The 17,292-nt window shown below is 56.4% G+C and overlaps 1 protein-coding gene across 7 annotated transcripts in view; it reads left to right on the top strand.

Annotated features, from left to right (window-relative positions):
- The window catches only part of LOC115384476 (rho guanine nucleotide exchange factor 40-like), a 106,341-nt gene that overhangs the window by 62,138 nt on the left and 26,911 nt on the right, over positions 1-17,292 (top strand). For all 7 annotated transcript variants that reach the window (XM_030086751.1, XM_030086753.1, XM_030086750.1 and 4 more), the window contains exons 3-10: positions 1,567-3,424; positions 3,911-3,964; positions 4,069-4,174; positions 4,295-4,388; positions 4,546-4,632; positions 4,766-4,882; positions 5,535-5,633; positions 6,012-6,266. In XM_030086751.1, coding sequence (XP_029942611.1) covers positions 1,567-3,424; positions 3,911-3,964; positions 4,069-4,174; positions 4,295-4,388; positions 4,546-4,632; positions 4,766-4,882; positions 5,535-5,633; positions 6,012-6,266 — 2,670 coding nt within the window. The remainder of the gene's footprint in view (positions 1-1,566; positions 3,425-3,910; positions 3,965-4,068; positions 4,175-4,294; positions 4,389-4,545; positions 4,633-4,765; positions 4,883-5,534; positions 5,634-6,011; positions 6,267-17,292) is intronic.

The raw sequence follows: 17,292 nt of genomic DNA, 5'->3' as shown, positions 1-17,292 counted from the left end.
AAAAGCTGGTGTCTATTTTATGTCTGGAGAGGATCAACTCGTCTCGTTTTCAAGGGGTTCCCCAAGTTCAAAAGAAAACCAATCGGATGTGTGAAACAGATGCAGTCGTCCAGAAATTACACATTAGAATCAGAATCAGCTTCAATGCAGAGTTTAAACATGGCCAGCAGGAATCTCACTCCAGCTTTTTATTCACTCTGCATGAAGAAAGAAAAGAAACAAACAGCAACTGGATCAGAAGAGAGGAGGAATGAAAGGAGATTGGTAATATAGATATAAACATTCTGAAAACAAGAAGTCTCGCTATTTACAATAATATGAACATCATACAGAAAAAAGAAAAGAACAATATAAGCAATATCTTTAACACAGTGTTTCCAGAGCTGGGCAGCAGCAGGTTCTGGGTGGAACTGGACTTTAAGGTGGATCCTGAAACTGTTTACTGAGAGGTCATCGGGGTCACGGCCCGGAGAAAGAGACTGGTTCTGGGTCTGCTAGTTTTGGCTAGGGCCCAAGTGGACCCTAGTGGGCCCTGGTGGGCCCTGGTGGGCCCTGGTGGGCCCTGGTGGGCCCTGGTGGGCCCTAACGGACGCACAAATTCATGATGGTTTTTACATGACGGGGAGCAAGGCACAACGTGCACCCAAGCAGACGCTGAAGCTTGGGCGGGCCTTAACCCATTCATCAGCACACACTAACCCATTCATCAGCACACACTAACCCATTCATCAGCACACACTAACCCATCAGCACACATTAACCCGTTCATCAGCACCTCAGACATGACTTTGAAGTCTTCCTTCATTCAACCTTCAGGTATTATGAAGTTTTCATTTGTCTCCACTTTGTCCTTCAAGCAGGAACAATCATTCTGAACACTCCACAGCAGGGTTTGTCCCAGCAGGGTTTGTCCCAGCAGGGTTTGTCCCAGCAGGGTTTGTCCCAGCAGGGTTTGTCCCAGCAGGGCTTGTCCCAGCAGGGTTTGTCCCAGCAGGGTTTGTCCCAGCAGGGTTTGTCCCAGCAGGGCTTGTCCCAGCAGGGCTTGTCCCAGCAGGGTTTGTCCCAGCAGGGCTTGTCCCAGCAGGGTTTGTCCCAGCAGGGTTTGTCCCAGCAGGGCTTGTCCCAGCAGGGTTTGTCCCAGCAGGGTTTGTCCCAGCAGGGTTTGTCCCAGCAGGGTTTGTCCCAGCAGGGTTTGTCCCAGCAGGTCTTGTCCCAGCAGGGTTTGTCCCAGCAGGGTTTGTCCCAGCAGGGTTTGTCCCAGCAGGGTTTGTCCCAGCAGGGTTTGTCCCAGCATCTGTAGACTTGATTGACATTCACCTTGTGGCTTTTTCTGAGGTTTCTGGAGAAGACCTGATGGTCTTGCTCTTTTGCCTCCCATGTGAGGGACAGACTATCTGACTGTCTGACTGTTCTTCTTCCTGTCTGTCCTCCTTTCTGTCCTCCTGTCTGTTCTCCTGTCTGTCCTCCTTTGTGTCTGTCCTCCTGTCTGTCTCTCTTGTCTTGATTCTGCTGGATATTTTGGTTTTTCATGAAAGCTCCCCCTCTCCTCCTTGTCTGTCCCCCCAGTCACAGCACTGGGACCAGGTCTCTGTCCCTGGAGGCTGGCCTCTGTGTGTCCATGAGAAGCTTGTGATTCAGCTGTGTCCCCTGGAGGCGGACCTCCTCCACCCAGGAGACTTCTACCTGCTTGTTTCTCCTGCCGCTCCTCCTCCGTCAGACGGCGCCCCCCGCAGGCCCGGCGGCGTTGCGGCTCCCCGCCTGCTGCTGTGCAGCGTGTCTCGGTCGGGACGCCGTGTGGAGCAGCAGGAGGTGGCGGCGGCGGCGCTGCCCTCCCTCTTCGCCATGGCCTGGCTGGACTCGGTGAACCGGGAGCGGGAGCGGCGGGGAGCGCCGGGCCTGCGGCGCTGCGTCCTCTACGCCCGGACCGGCCTGTCCAGGGTTCCCTGGGAGGACCTGGTCTACCCGCAGATCCTCCGCCCGCACCGCGCCTCCACCTCAGCTGCAGTGGACTCACCCGACCGGGACGCTGGGCTCCTCCCACCACCGCAGACCGACCAATCGACAGCGAGCAGCGACAGCGAGGGAGAGTACGTGGAGCTGGCTGAGCCTCTGCCTCGCTTCCGCCCTCAGATCGGCTCCTCGACCCAATCCGTCAGACAGAAGCTCCAGGGTACAACCCCCACCCAGACCCCCCAATCCACGACCACACCACCTGCTGCACCGCCCGCTGCACCGCCCACTGCTCATCCTGCTGCACCGCCCACTGCACCGCCCACTGCTCATCCTGCTGCACCACCCACTGCTCATCCTGCTGCACCGCCCACTGCTCATCCCGCTGCACCACCCACTGCTCATCCTGCTGCACCGCCCACTGCTCATCCTGCTGCACCGCCCACTGCACCGCCCACTGCTCATCCTGCTGCACCGCCCACTGCTCATCCTGCTGCACCGCCCACTGCTCATCCTGCTGCACCACCCACTGCACCACCCACTGCACCATCCGCTGCACCACCCACTGCTCATCCTGCTGCACCGCCCACTGCTCATCCTGCTGCACCACCCACTGCTCATCCTGCTGCACCGCCCACTGCTCATCCTGCTGCACCGCCCACTGCACCGCCCACTGCACCACCCACTGCTCATCCTGCTGCACCGCCCACTGCTCATCCTGCTGCACCGCCCACTGCACCGCCCACTGCTCATCCTGCTGCACCGCCCACTGCTCATCCTGCTGCACCGCCCACTGCACCACCTTCTACACAAAGTGAAATACACATCACAAAACTTTTGACTATACAAACTGCTAAGATAACTGCTGTGCACAATACCAACACACACTCTATGAGGCACACACCTGCACATGCGGACACACACACTGCAGCTCACACACCTGCACACACACGCCCCGCCGGGCCACCTGAGAACACGAGGGAGGGGAACTTCCTGCCGCTCCACAGAGGAACCTTCATGCTCGCCTGCTCTTCGGGTTCCTCTGCAGCAGCATCTGAAACCGGGGAACCTTTGACCTGTGAGTCGGAGGAAGCAGGAGGAACCGAGTCAGGCGAGGAGGAGGAGGAGGAGGAGGAAGAGGAGGAGGAGGAGGAGGAGGAGGAGGAGGAGGAGGAGGAGCAGGAGGAGCAGGAGGAGCAGGAGGAGGAGGAGGAGGAGGAAGACTGCACCAGGCTGACAGTCAGTGAAGGCGAACAGCAGACAGAAGAGGAGGTGAAGGAAGAGACTGATACGGCAGAAGAAAAGGAAGACAGGGAGGTGGAGGGAGAGGAGGAGGTGGAGGGAGAGGAGGAGGTGGAGGGAGAGGAGGAGGTGCAGGTCGTCATCGTTCCTCTGAGTCCAGACAGGAAGGAGGAGCAGGAAGAGGAGGTGCAGAAGGCTCCTGGAGGAGGCGCTGCAGAGCATCACGACGAAGGTGCACAAACTTTTCTCCTCTCTCTGTGACTCCTCCTCCTCTCCTTCCCCCCCCCCGCTCCCCCTCCTCCACCTCCACCTTCTTCACCTCCGCCTCATCCCAACTCTTTCTCTCACAGTTCTGTGTGTGTGTGTGTGTGTGTGTGTGTGTTCTCGTATTTCTATCCTTGTTGGGGCCAAATGTCCCCACAAGGATAGCAAAACGTGGAACGACGTGCCTTGTGGGACCTTTTTCCGGTCCTAAGTAGGAGAAACAGTGTTTTCTTGACCATGTTGTTGTTACTGAAAAAAGTAAAAGGTCAAAAACATTTCTTTAGGGTTAGGCTGTGTTGTGGTGTGGGTTAGGGTTAGGGTAAGGGTCAGGGTTAGGGGCTAGACATGAATGGGAGTCAATGGACGGTCCCCACGAGGATAGAAATACGAGACTGTGTGTGTGTGTGTGTGTGTGTGTGTGTGTGTGTGTGTGTGTGTGTTTGTTTCTCCTCAGGTTCCTGTCTTGTGTCAACAGAGCTGATGAGGTCAGGAAGTGTGTGTCTACCTGGTGAGATAAAACACACACACACACACACACACACACACACACACACACACACACACACACACACACACACACACACAGCTCCTAGAAAGGGTGTGTCCCCACAGGAACCGTGGACCGAGCAGGGCGCCCCCTGCTGACGTTCTCCTCCAGCAGTCTCTGGTCTCATGCTGAGCTGCTCCGCCTCCTGTTTTACTACACCTCCACCCTCAGGTACCGAGCTCCACCCACCGCACCGGGCCACACCTCCATCCTCTCTGAATGTGTGTGTGTGTGTGTGTGTGTGTGTGTGTGTGTGTGTGTGTGTGTGTGTGTGTGTGTGTGTGTATGTAGGAAGGACATGCAAGTGTGTGGCCTGACAGTACTGGTGGACGCCCGGAGAGCCCCTCCTAACCCCGCCTTCTTCTCCGCCCTCAGGGCGCTGCAGGTAAACACCTGACCTGAACCCTCCTGAGGGTCTACATCAGGGAGTCTACAATCATTGGTTCTACATCAGGGGGTCTACATTAGGGGGTCTACATCAGAGGGTCTACATCAACAGGTCTACTTCAGCCTCTCCTCTGACCCGGTCTCTCTGCTCACAGCTGGACTCTACAGTCTCCGTCCAGCTGCTGCTGGTCTTTGCTGACAGAGACTCGGTCCTGGACCTGGAGGACCCTGCAGCAACTCAGGTACCAGCAGGTCACAGCAGTCCTGCTGGACCGGCACACACACTGACTGTGTGTGTGTGTGTGTGTGTGTGTGTGTGTGTGTGTGTGTGTGTGTGTGTGTGTGTGTGTGTGTGTGTGTGTGTGCGTGTGTCAGGTGGAGGTCTTCACCTCTGTGAGGTCTCTGGAGGACTACGTGGACCTGGACCAGCTTCCTGTGGAGTTTGGAGGATCTTTCAGCTTCGGTCAGAGTCGGTGGATCCACTTCAGAAAGGTCAGAGGGCAAAACGACACAACCCCAAATAACAGGACAACACATGACAATGCAACCTGACAACACAACAAGATGACAAACAACAAGACAACACAACAAGACAACACACAAGAACACAACATGACGAACCAACATGACGACAAACAACAAGACAACACAACAAGACGACAAGCAACAAGACCCCAAATGATGATGCAACAAGATAACAACGCAGGACAACACAAGACACGACACATTTCACTCAGAACACTTTTACACATGAGGGAGTAGAACTCGGAAGGAACCTGCAGAACCAGACCCGGAGCTGGATCCTCTCTGTGGAACCAGACCCGGAGCTGGATCCTCTCTGTGGAACCAGACCCGGAGCTGGATCCTCTCTGTGGAACCAGACCCGGAGCTGGATCCTCTCTGTGGAACCAGACCCGGAGCTGGATCCTCTCTGTGGAACCAGACCCGGAGCTGGATCCTCTCTGTGGAACCAGACCCGGAGCTGGATCCTCTCTGTGGAACCAGACCCGGAGCTGGATCCTCTCTGTGGAACCAGACCCGGAGCTGGATCCTCTCTGTGGAACCAGACCCGGAGCTGGATCCTCTCTGTGGAACCAGACCCGGAGCTGGATCTGGACCCTCCTTGGCCCTGGTGTGTTTGCAGACGGTGGATCTGGTGACCCAGCAGTGTGAGGACGTCGTGGACCTGCTGAGGAGGAACATCCACAGCATGCAGGCCACAGCTGCACCTGAGTCTGCTCAGGTAACACACACACACACACACACACACACACAGGTTTATATTTCTATCCTTGTGAGGACACTCATTGACATAATGCATTTCCTAGTCCCTGACCCTGACCCTAACCCTGACCCTAACCCAGACCACCACACAGCCGAACCCTAAAGAAATGTTTTTGACCTTTGACTGTTTTCAGTAACAACAACATGGTGAAGAAAACACTGTTTCCCTCATGAGGACCGGAAGAAGGTCCACAAGGCAGATCGAGCGGGTTTTCCTGTCCTTGTGGGGACATTTGGTCCCCACAAAGATAGAAAAACACGCGCGCGCGCGCACACACACACACACACACACACACACACAGAGTCTTCCTGAAGTTTGTCGGTGTCTCTTTCCCAGGATGCCGAGCGGCTCCTGGCCCGCTGCCAGGCCTCGATGCAGACTCTCCTGGCAGACCGGCAGCTGGCGGACCTGCAGCAGGGGGGCGGAGCTTCTCTGGCTTGGCTTCGAAGACAGGAGGGCGGGGCTTCCCAGAGGGCTGCGGTGGAGGCGGCGGCGCTGCTGTACGAGGAGGTGGACCAGCTGCTGCACCACCTGGTGGCGCTGTGCAACACACACACTCAGCAGCTCCACACCCTGGGGGGCTTCACACAGGTAGAGAGAGGTAGAGGGTGTGTGTGTGTCTGTGTGTGGCGGTGCTGAAAGCACTGGAATGTTCCCTTTACGAATGTGTAGTTCGAGTATGTATACCAACAACGTCACTTGTGACCCCTGGATGACCCAGGAATTACTACAAACTTCGGTCAGCGAACCAGGTTCGTTTCCTGCAGACTCTTCTCGCGTGACCACGAGGATTCCGAGTAACAGAGCGCTCTGGCGGTCATCCGGGATTCATAGAACCATAGTTACATTCGTAACCTTCGTTCTATTTCATCCCTACTGACCGCCAGAGGCGGTGCTTAAAGCACTGGAATGATGTATGCCAACTTGGTCACAAGGAATCCCACCTCACTGGGACGCCTCTGCCGGGCCCAGGACCACCCGTAGTGGATGCAGAGGCACAACGTCCAACTGGTAGAATCTGGAGAAGGTGCCCGGCATAGACCAGGAGGCGGCAGCACACAACTCATCCACGGGCACCCCCTTCAAGGCGGCCCACGAAGTAGACACCGCCCGAGTAGAATGGCAACGCACCCCCTGGGGCGGAGGCCGACCCGCGGCCAGATAAGAATGGCGAATGGTGTCCACCACCCAGTGGGACAGGCGCTGCTTAGACAGCGCAGAGCCCCTTCCACGGCCCCCAAAGCAGATAAACAGCTGGTCAGTAGTCCGCACATCCACTGTTGCTGCCACGTAGCCCCTGAGGGCCCGAACTGGGCACAAGAGTGCCGACTGAACCCCCAAGCCGCTCGGCGGGGGGTCATATCGAGCAAAGCGAATAGGCTGGTTGGCCCCCGGCCTCGCCCAGACCTTAGGCAGGAACACGGCGTTTGGCCACAGCGTGACGCCAGCCCCATCCGGGTGCCATCTGAGGCACGTCGGGTGAACAGACGGGGCGTGCAGCTCCCCCACACGCTTCGCCGTGGTAACAGCCAGCAGGAACACCATCTTCCGGGATACCCACTGCAGCTCCGCCGCTGCCAGGAGTTCAAAGGGAGGCTGACACAGGCTCTCCAGCACCAGATGCAGATCCCAGGTAGTCGCCCGTGGGGCCCTAGGTGGGTGAAACCTCAGAGCCCCCCTGAGGAAGGCTGACACCAACGCATGACCTCCCAACGTATCGCCAGCGACCCTGACATGGCGGGCCAATATTGCCACCGCATACACCCTCAGGGTGGCCAGGGATCGGCCATCGTCCAAGAGAGACTGCAGGAAGTCCAGGACCACGGGGATCGGACAGAGCACCTCCCCCCGGCCATCACACCACTGTGTAAACAACCTCTACCTGTTGTCATACACCAGTCTGGTGGACGGTGCCCAAGCATTCAGGATGGTCTGCCTGACAGCTGCTCGGGCCCCTCAACAGCCAGGCGCACAGGCAGAGATGGTGAGGCTGGGGGTGCCGCACCCGGCCATTGTCCTGAGACAACAGATCCCTCCTGGTGGGAAGTCGCCACGGCCCACCGTGAGACAACCTGTGGAGCAGAGGGAATCCCGGCCAGTAGGGGGCCACCAGCAGCAGCGTGTGCCCCTCCTGCAGCACTCTGATACCCCTTTCCCACTGGCCAAAAAAACCCGTTTAAACCCGCTAAGTCATCGCAGTGGGAAAAGGTTTGACCCAGGATTTCGACCCAGGTCGTTCACCCTGCAATCGACCCGGTAAATTCCCGGGTCAGCTTTCTACCGGCTTTTAGTGGGAGGAACTTACATGATGACGTCGACGCAGCGCGGCTAAGTTAGCGCGCTAGTTGTTGTTTCTGGACACAGCGTGAGATTTCCTTCGTCAACATGACCCAGCAATGGCAAGATAGCGAGACCAGAGAGCTTCCCCTGATCCGTGGGGAAGAGGAGATTCGTCTCCAGGTAACAGGGACTGTTTTCCGCTGCATTGTTTACTTTCATTTTGCTCCGTCGCGCTGACGATGTCATCAACGTGGGACACCATCAGTGCGGGAAAACGCAGCGACGCTGCTCGCCAGCAGGAGGTGAAACGCGGGTCTGCAGGCGGTGGGAAAGGCGTCTAAAAAGGCGATAGTTAGCAGGTCGCAGACACGGGACGACCCGCTAGTTGTAGTGGGAAAGGGGTATGAGGAGCGGTCCAGAGCAGCTACACCCTGCGGTCCAGAGCAGCTACACCTCACCCTGCGGTCCAGAGCAGCTACACCCTGCGGTCCAGAGCAGCTACACCCTGCGGTCCAGAGCAGCGCCAGCCTCATACTGGTGGAGCACGATGTGAGGCGCACGCTGCGGGCAGTCAACCCATGGAAGGCAGCCGGACCCGACGGTGACCCTGGACGGGTGCTGAAGGACTGCGCTGATCAGCCGGCTGGTGTGTTTACCAACACTTTCAATCCGGTCGCTGTCCCAGTCCACCGTCCCACCCTGCCTGAAGTCCTCCACCATCGTCCCCCTGCCCAAGAAGCAACACATCTCCAGCCTCAGTGACTGCCGCCAGGAGCTCTCACTCCAGTGGTGATGAAGCGCTTCGAGAAACTGGTACGGGGTCACATCACCTCATTCCTCCCTGAAAGTCTCGACCCCCACCAGTTTGCCTACAGGGCTAACAGATGGACAGAGGACGCTGTAGCCACAGCGCTCCACACGTCACCGTCCCACCTGGAGTGGCGGGGGACTTATGCTCGGATGCTCTTTGTGGATCATAGCTCTGCTTTTAATACCATCCTTCCTCTCAAGCTGGTGAAGAAACTGGGAGACCTTGGACTTCCACAGTCCATCTGTATGTGGATCTACAGCTTCCTGTCGGACCGCAGGCAGAGGGTGAGGGTGGGAGACGACACATCCGGGACCGTCAGCCTCAGCACCGGCTCCCCCCAGGGCTGCGAGCTGAGCCCTCTTTACTCCCTCTACACCTCGGACTGTACCTCTGCACACCCCAGCAACACCATCATTCAGTTCGCCGACGACGCCACAGTAGTGGGGCTCATCTCCGGGGGGAGGAGTCTGCAGACAGGGCTGAGGTGGAGCAGCTGACTGGGTGGTGTAGAGAAAACAACCTGCTCCTCAACACAGAAAAAAACAAGGAGCTGATCATTGATTTTCGAAGGACTAAAACAGACGTCCCACCCCTGCTCATCAACGGGGACCATGTGGAGAGGGTAGAGGACTTCCACTTCCTGGGAGTCCACTGAGAGAAAGACCTGACCTGGACTATGAACACCTCTGAGCTTCTGAAGAAGGCCCAGCAGAGCCTGCACTTCCTGAGGGTGCTCAGGAAGAACAACATCTCCCAGAGACTGCTGGAGTCCTTCTACAGGAGCACCATCGAGAGCATCCTGGGGTCCTGCCTGTGTGTGTGGTACACCAGCCTGTGTGTGTGTGTGGTACACCAGCCTGTGTGTGTGTGTGGTACACCAGCCTGTGTGTGTGGTACACCAGCCTGTGTGTGTGGTACACCAGCCTGTGTGTGTGTGGTACACCAGCCTGTGTGTGTGTGGTACACCAGCCTGTGTGTGTGTGTGGTACACCAGCCTGTGTGTGTGTGTGGTACACCAGCCTGTGTGTGTGTGTGGTACACCAGCCTGTGTGGGTGGTACACCAGCCTGTGTGTGTGTGGTACACCAGCCTGTGTGTGTGTGTGGTACACCAGCCTGTGTGTGTGGTACACCAGCCTGTGTGTGTGGTACACCAGCCTGTGTGTGTGTGGTACACCAGCCTGTGTGTGTGTGGTACACCAGCCTGTGTGTGTGTGGTACACCAGCCTGTGTGAGTGGTACACCAGCCTGTGTGTGTGTGGTACACCAGCCTGTGTGTGTGTGGTACACCAGCCTGTGTGTGTGTGGTACACCAGCCTGTGTGTGTGTGGTACACCAGCCTGTGTGTGTGTGTGGTACACCAGCCTGTGTGTGTGTGTGGTACACCAGCCTGTGTGTGTGTGGTACACCAGCCTGTGTGTGTGTGTGGTACACCAGCCTGTGTGTGTGGTACACCAGCCTGTGTGTGTGTGGTACACCAGCCTGTGTGTGTGTGGTACACCAGCCTGTGTGTGTGTGGTACACCAGCCTGTGTGTGTGTGTGGTACACCAGCCTGTGTGTGTGTGGTACACCAGCCTGTGTGTGTGTGTGGTACACCAGCCTGTGTGTGTGTGTGGTACACCAGCCTGTGTGTGTGTGGTACACCAGCCTGTGTGTGTGTGTGGTACACCAGCCTGTGTGTGTGTGGTACACCAGCCTGTGTGTGTGTGGTACACCAGCCTGTGTGTGTGTGTGGTACACCAGCCTGTGTGTGTGTGGTACACCAGCCTGTGGTAAAATGTTGAACTTTGAGTGACACGTTTTTCAAAGCTTTTTCCTGTCATGAAAACAAGGGAAAAATTGTTGTGATTGTGTTGACTCAAAGTGAAAAGACAAACTCGGTCTTTTATAGAAAAAATTAAGAGACAAAAATATACATTTGTTTTCATTTGATGTGTGTGTGCTGAGGAAGCGGAAAGACTGGAGCTAAAGTTTATAAAGTACAAACTTCACTGAATAAAACTAGACTAAAATAGTTGGAATATAAACTGACTAAGACTAAAATGCTCACACATTTAGTCGACTAAAAGACTAAATTAGTTATAATTTATAATGACTAAAAAAGGACTAAAATGTTTGCACTTTTATTTGACTAAAAGTGGACTTAACAAAAACCAGATGGATGTGACTAAAATGAGACTAAAAATAAAAAGAAGAAGCTTGAAAAAGACTAAGACTGAAACAAAAATTGAAAATTGCTGACAAAATTAACACTAATCAAAACAGTAGTACTGCCCACCCTGGACCCATCCCAGTATGTGGACCAACCAAATAGATGTAGTGACGATGCGGTCGGTGCTGCGCTCCACACAGTTCTCACACACCTGGAGGGTAAGGACACGTATGTCAGGATGCTGTTTGTTGACTACAGCTCAGCATTTAACACTCCCCCCTCTGAGGCTGTGTGAGAAACTTCTCGCCCTTGGACTGACGCCATCTCTGTGCGACTGGGTGTTGGACTTCCTCTCTGACAGGCCGCAGTCTGTCAGGGTCGGGGGCCGGACATCCAGCATCATTCTGGTCAGTATGGGATGCCCCCAGGGTGGTGTGCTGAGTCCAGTGCTCTACTCCCTTTTCACCTATGACTGTGGGGTCACTCAGAAAAACACCAGCGTTGTTACGGTGTGTTTCCACCGGATGCGACGCGAATTTTTCTGGTGATGAGATTACATACAAAGTCAATGTAGTGATGCGATTGTCGCTCAGTCTCGAGCGTCAGGCGGCGGACGGTGAGCGATGAAGCGGCGAGCGGCCGGCGCCGAGTGTTTCCAGCGAAAAATCCGCATGCCCGTTGACTTGCACTGCCACTCGCCACTCGCCGCTTCATCGCTCTACGCTTGTCGCTCGAGTTGAAATAATTGAACTTTTCAAGCGAATTGGCGCCAGGACAGCCTGTCAGCGTGGAGGTCTTTACAAACGTGCTGACGTAGGGCAGCAGGGCTCTGACCACGCAGAAGAGTTGGCGTGATGCCAAGGCGAGCGCCTTGCGGCGAGCGGCGTGCGCAATCTCATTTTTCACCGCTTCTGGTGGAAACACAGCGTCAGCCTGAAGCAGCGCTGGAACCGGCCGTCCGGGCGCAGCTCCTGCAGAAGACGGTGGAACTCACCGAGCTCAGACCGCCTCCGGAGGGCAGCAGGCAGCCAGAAGTGATGCCGGCGCCTCGCTACAGCTGGAGCTGACTTCCCCATGCCAGATACAGAGCAGCCATGGCGGTGGGCGGAGCATCTCAAGCTCAATCTTCAGTATGCGCGTGCACACACACACACACACACACACACACACACACACACACACACACACACACACACACACACACACACACACACACACCAGATAGACAGCCGGGTGCACACAGGACTGTGGGACAAACAGAAGAGTCCTGTCCACTGCTGCTGCAGGAGACGTGATGAGGAGCTGTGATGTTTCTGCAGGATGTTCTGTGTTGCATATTTGTACCAGCGTGACGCGTCCCGCAAATGAATTCACACACCAGCAATAAAACTCGTGCGTCTAGCGCGGCGCGGTGTCATTTGTGGCGCGAATGCAGTCGCTTTAAACGCGTCCGGTGGAAACACGCCGTTAAAGAGCAACTCCGGTTTTTTTGACACCTGGATCTTATTTCTAGGTGAGTCATGCTCATAAACTCACTCAGACAGACATGGTGCAGCTCGGAGTCCTCCAGAAGTCCAGAAGTAAGCCGTGACAGCCAGGCTGACTCAAAGTGCTTCTCTGCTGGGGAGAGGAGCTGCAACGTTCCCATCCGAGCTAATTGTGGCTAAGTTAGCGAAAACTGTCAGCTGACCCACCTGAAGACAGTAGACGAGCTGACTTTATGATAACACTGGCGATGGATGAAGAAATATAGCCGAAATGAGCGATTTTGCAGAGATGATGTCCCGCGCTAAAGCTCCCTTGCTGTGGCCCCGCTAAATCGGTGGGATCTAAATAACTTCTGGACTCCGAGCTGCACCATGTTTGTCTGAGTGAGTTTATGAGCATGACTCACCTAGAAATAAGGTCCAGGTGTCAAAAAAACCGGAGTTGCCCTTTAAGTTTGCAGATGACACCACGGTCATGGGACTGATTACCGGGAGATTGGAGAACGACTATAGGGCAGAGGTGAACAGTCTGGTGGCGTGGAGTCAGAAAAACAACCTTTCCTTGAACATAAACAAAACCAGGGAGATGATTACTGATCCGAGGAGGAGGAGGGTTCACACTCTCCCGTTACCATCGGGGAGGCTGAGGTGGAGAGGGTGGATACATTTAAATTCTTGGGGACTCACATCAGTAATGACTTGACCTGGACACACAACATAACACAAATAACTAAACGGACTCACAAGCGACTGTACTTCCTTAGGAGGCTGAGGAAATTTGGAATGTCTCCTAAGATCCTCAGCAACTTCTATAGAGGAGCAGTTGAGAGTGTGCTCACCAGTGCCATCACTGTTTGGTACGGACATTGTACCCTGCAGGACAGGAAGTCACTCCAGTGTGTGATAAAAAGTGCGCAGCAAATCTCTGGAGTGATCTTCCCGTCCCTGCAGGACATTCACAATGGTAGGGTCATCAGGAGGGCCCACAACATCATAAAGGACAATACACACCCACAGCACTCACTTTTTGAGCTCCTTCCCTCAGGAAGGCGCTTCAGGAGTATGAGATCTCGAACCACCTGATTTGCAAACAGTTTTTTTCTACACGCTATTCGTCTCCTGAACAAGTGTTAAATCTTTATAACACATAATACATTATGCTGCTAAACCTGAAAGTTTGTTTTTATTATTTTGGTTTTGCATTGTGTTGTGTACAGATTTTGTTTTGTATACAACTGCATACAACCTTTTTGTTTGGATTTCATGCAGATTGTACTCGATTGTACTTGTAATCCTTGCAAAAAAAAAAAAAATTAAAAAAAATAAAAATAAAAATCCTTGCACTTTTTTTTTCTTTCTTTTGGCTCTTCCTTTTATATATCTTAAGTTATTGTTACTTCTCTTTTATGCTGCCGGGAAGCATGCAATCAAAGAATGTCACTGCATGGCATTAAGCCTGTGTGTTTTTTACTGTGTATGTGACAATAAACTCTCAAATCTTGAATCTTGAATCAGAGCAGGGGGATCGGAGGGAAAGCGTAGAGCAGGACCCGCGGCCAAGAATGCGCCAGTGCGTCCAGGCCCAAAGGGCTGTCGGGCTCTGCCAGGGAGAACCAGAGCGGGCAGTGAGAGGATTTCTCGGAGGCAAAGAGGTCGACCTTGGCCCTGCCGAAACGCTCCCAGATCTCGTGCAACACCTGCGGGTGGAGGTGCCACTCCCCGGCCGGGGGGCCCCGGCGGGAGAGGGAGTCCACCAGCTGAATGAGAGCCCTCGGTAGGTACGTCGCCCGCAGGCTGGCCAGCCGAGGAGTCGCTCTTAGAAGCAATCGCTGGGCAACCTGCAACAGGCGGGCCGACCTGGTCCCGCCCCGGTGGTTGATGTAAAACACGGTCTGAGGGCCAGGTGCACCGCTCCCAGCTCCAGCACGTTGATGTGATCTTGTGCGGTCCTGGACCGACCAGTGTCCCCGCACAGTCCTGTGTCACCATACAGCGCCACACCCCCCGAGACTGGCATCCGTAGCGACGGTCTCGTGGCGGCCCGGGGCTGCGCCCAAGGGTACACCCCGCAACAGTCAAGCCCTGTCCCTCCACAGAACCAGGGCCAAAAGGCACCGTCGCAACACCCTGAGCCGCTGGTGGCGATGCCACCCGTGTGTCCAAGTGGAAGCTGTTCAGCCACCTCTGTAGAGGGCGCAATGACAGCAGCCCCAAAGGGACCACCGCCGTCAGAGAAGTCAGCTTCCCCAAAAGCCGCAGGAAGGTGCCGTAGGAGACGGTGGCACTCCACCGGAACAACCCGAGGAGGCTGAGGACGTCGTCCACCCTGGAGAGGAAGGCCAGGCCCTCATGGCCACGGCATCCAAGGTCACCCCTAGGAAGGTGATCCGCTGAGCCGGAACCAGACAGGACTTTGGACGGTTGACCCTGAGGCTCAACCACCCCACATGAGCCAGAAGATCGGAGGTGTCCCTGGCGGCCTGTGCACGTGACGGTGCACAGATCAGCCAATCATCTATGTACGGGAGCAACGTCATACCTCGTGCCTGAAAGGGGAACAGGGCCACCTTCACCACTCGGGTAAAAACCCGCGGCGAGAGGGAGAGCCCGAAAGGGAGCACTCGAAACTGCCAATGGTGGCCCCTGTAGGCGAACCGAAGGAACTGCCTGTGCTGAGGTGCTGAGGATGTGGAAGTAAGCGTCCCTCAGATCGACCAACGTGAACCAGTCCCCTGGTGAGACGGTCTGCAACACCTCCCTCAGCATCAGCGTCCAGAATGGCAGCACCCTCAAGCAGCGGTTGAGGTTCCTCAAATCCAAAATAGGGCAAAAACCCCCGGTTTTCTTGGGCATGAGGAAGTAGACTGAGTAGAACCCCCCAGGGTCCAGCAGGGGGTCTACCGCCTCTATCGCCCCCTTGGCCAGGAGGGTGACCAACTCCTGGTCCAAAGCCAGAGACTTCACTGGGTCCCTGATGACAGTCACGGTAGGGGTTGGTGGGCCAGCGTCAGAACTGCAGCTTGTAGCCCTGGGTCAAGGTGGAAACCACCCAGGGGTCTGGAGCCGTAGCCGCCCAGAGCCGTAACTGCTGATCGGAAAAAGATCCGACGCCCGGCCCCCGAGCATCAATCTCTGGCGCCCCGGCCCCTAGGGGTGCCAGGGGGGCGGCCGGCGGAGCGGCTTGCAGCACGGCCGGCAGAGCGGTCGGTGGCGCCCCGGGTGGGGGGGGGGGGACGAAAGGCCCCCTTCGACCCTTGTGGTGCCTGCTCAAAGGCAAAGTTCCCCACCAGGTGGGGACTGGGAGTCAGGTGAAAGCGTGACCACCTCGTGGAACCCCTGGAAGCCCTCTGGGGGGCGTCACCCACCAACTGCTGCCGGGCCGAGCCTGAGCCAACCTTTCCAGTACCTCCACTGCGGCCGAACCAAAGAGCTGCCCGGGCTCCACCGCTAACCCCCAGAGCACCCTGCGAGATGCCTCCGACAAGGGGGACTGCACCAACCACACCTGGCGCCACGCCTGAACCAGCAGGGACACCATCTGCTCCAGCTACCTGGAGATGAGGGTAAAGGCCTGCAGCGCCGCGTTGGAGAACCCAACCACCGAAGCATCCACCTGGCCGCCCTGCAGGGAGGCAGAGAGAGCCAGCATAAGGTGAGCCAGTGAATTGCCTATATGGCCAACCTGCACCGAGACATTATAAGCCCTCGTGAGGAGGTCATCGTGATATGACACTGCAGACGGGGGCACCTCATTGCTGGCTGGATGGACTCACTATGAGAGTCGCTATGGCCGGCTCCACATCAGGCATCCGATCCAGGCCAGCCTCAGCCGCACCGTGCATGACTGCCAGCGTCCGGCCGTCCGCCGACATCCTGGAGGGGACAGCGCCATCCCTCCAGCAGGAGTGTAACTCCCTCAGGCAATCCTCCGAGAGAGGGACCGTGAACACGGACGGGGGCCGCCTGCCCTGGAAGAAGGCGCTAACAGGGGAAGGCTGGGCTGGCTGCGGAACCTCCAGCTGCAGCTGGGCCAGCGCCGCCCGCATAACAGCCTGCATTGGTCCCCCGAGCCCTGCGACGACCAGAGGGACTCCTGCTCAGACACCACAGACCCGAGCTCAAGGACCTCCTCCAAAAAATGTGAAGCAAACGCCGCCAGGGACATTACGTCCTCATCGTGGGGTGACGCCATCTGCGTGGATGGTGTCCTGGCACCCTCCACCGGAGAGCCGGCCGGGCGCTCACGCAGGAGCGTCCGCATCTCCTTCAGCTCCCTGTGCAGTCGCGCCACCTCCGCGGCGAGGTGCAGCTCGGACCTCACCTGCTTCTTCGGCGGCTGAGCCCCAGCGGCGGATCCCCTGCGGCGCTTAGGACGCCTCGACTGAGCGGCAGGCAGCTGCCCTGAACAGGAGGGCCCCAGGACACCTTCAGCAGCGGGTGAGACCTGTGTCAGCCAGGCGGCCCGCTGAGCATAGGGCAAATAACTGCAGTCCATACATGGATTATCCGACAGCATGTCCCGGAGGTGAACAGGACCAAGACAGCTGGAGCAGAAGTCGTGGCCATCATCTGCCTGCAGGGAGGCTCCACAGGAAACACACTGGTGAGAGCCGTCCATCTCCGCACAACCAGACAACCACCGGACAACAAGCAGTACCACGATCGACAGAGAGAGCGGCCACCAGGCGGCTCTCCCTCCTCTTGCCTGACCGTTACGCCATGCACATGCAGCTGGTCAGGATATAGACAGCAGGGACGCTGAGGGAAGGGGGCGCACGCCGCGTACACAGCAACCACAGCCGTGCCTGCTGGAGGTACAGGCGCCCAGAGTAGGAAACACTAGCACAGTAAGCTGAGGGAAGGGGGCAGACGCTGCCTGCATGGCAAA

This window comes from Salarias fasciatus, unplaced genomic scaffold (assembly GCF_902148845.1).
Source record: "Salarias fasciatus unplaced genomic scaffold, fSalaFa1.1, whole genome shotgun sequence".
Classification (NCBI taxonomy): Eukaryota; Metazoa; Chordata; class Actinopteri; order Blenniiformes; family Blenniidae; genus Salarias; species Salarias fasciatus.
The sequence above is the reverse complement of the archived record's forward strand: the minus strand, read 5'-3'. Positions and strand labels throughout refer to the sequence as shown.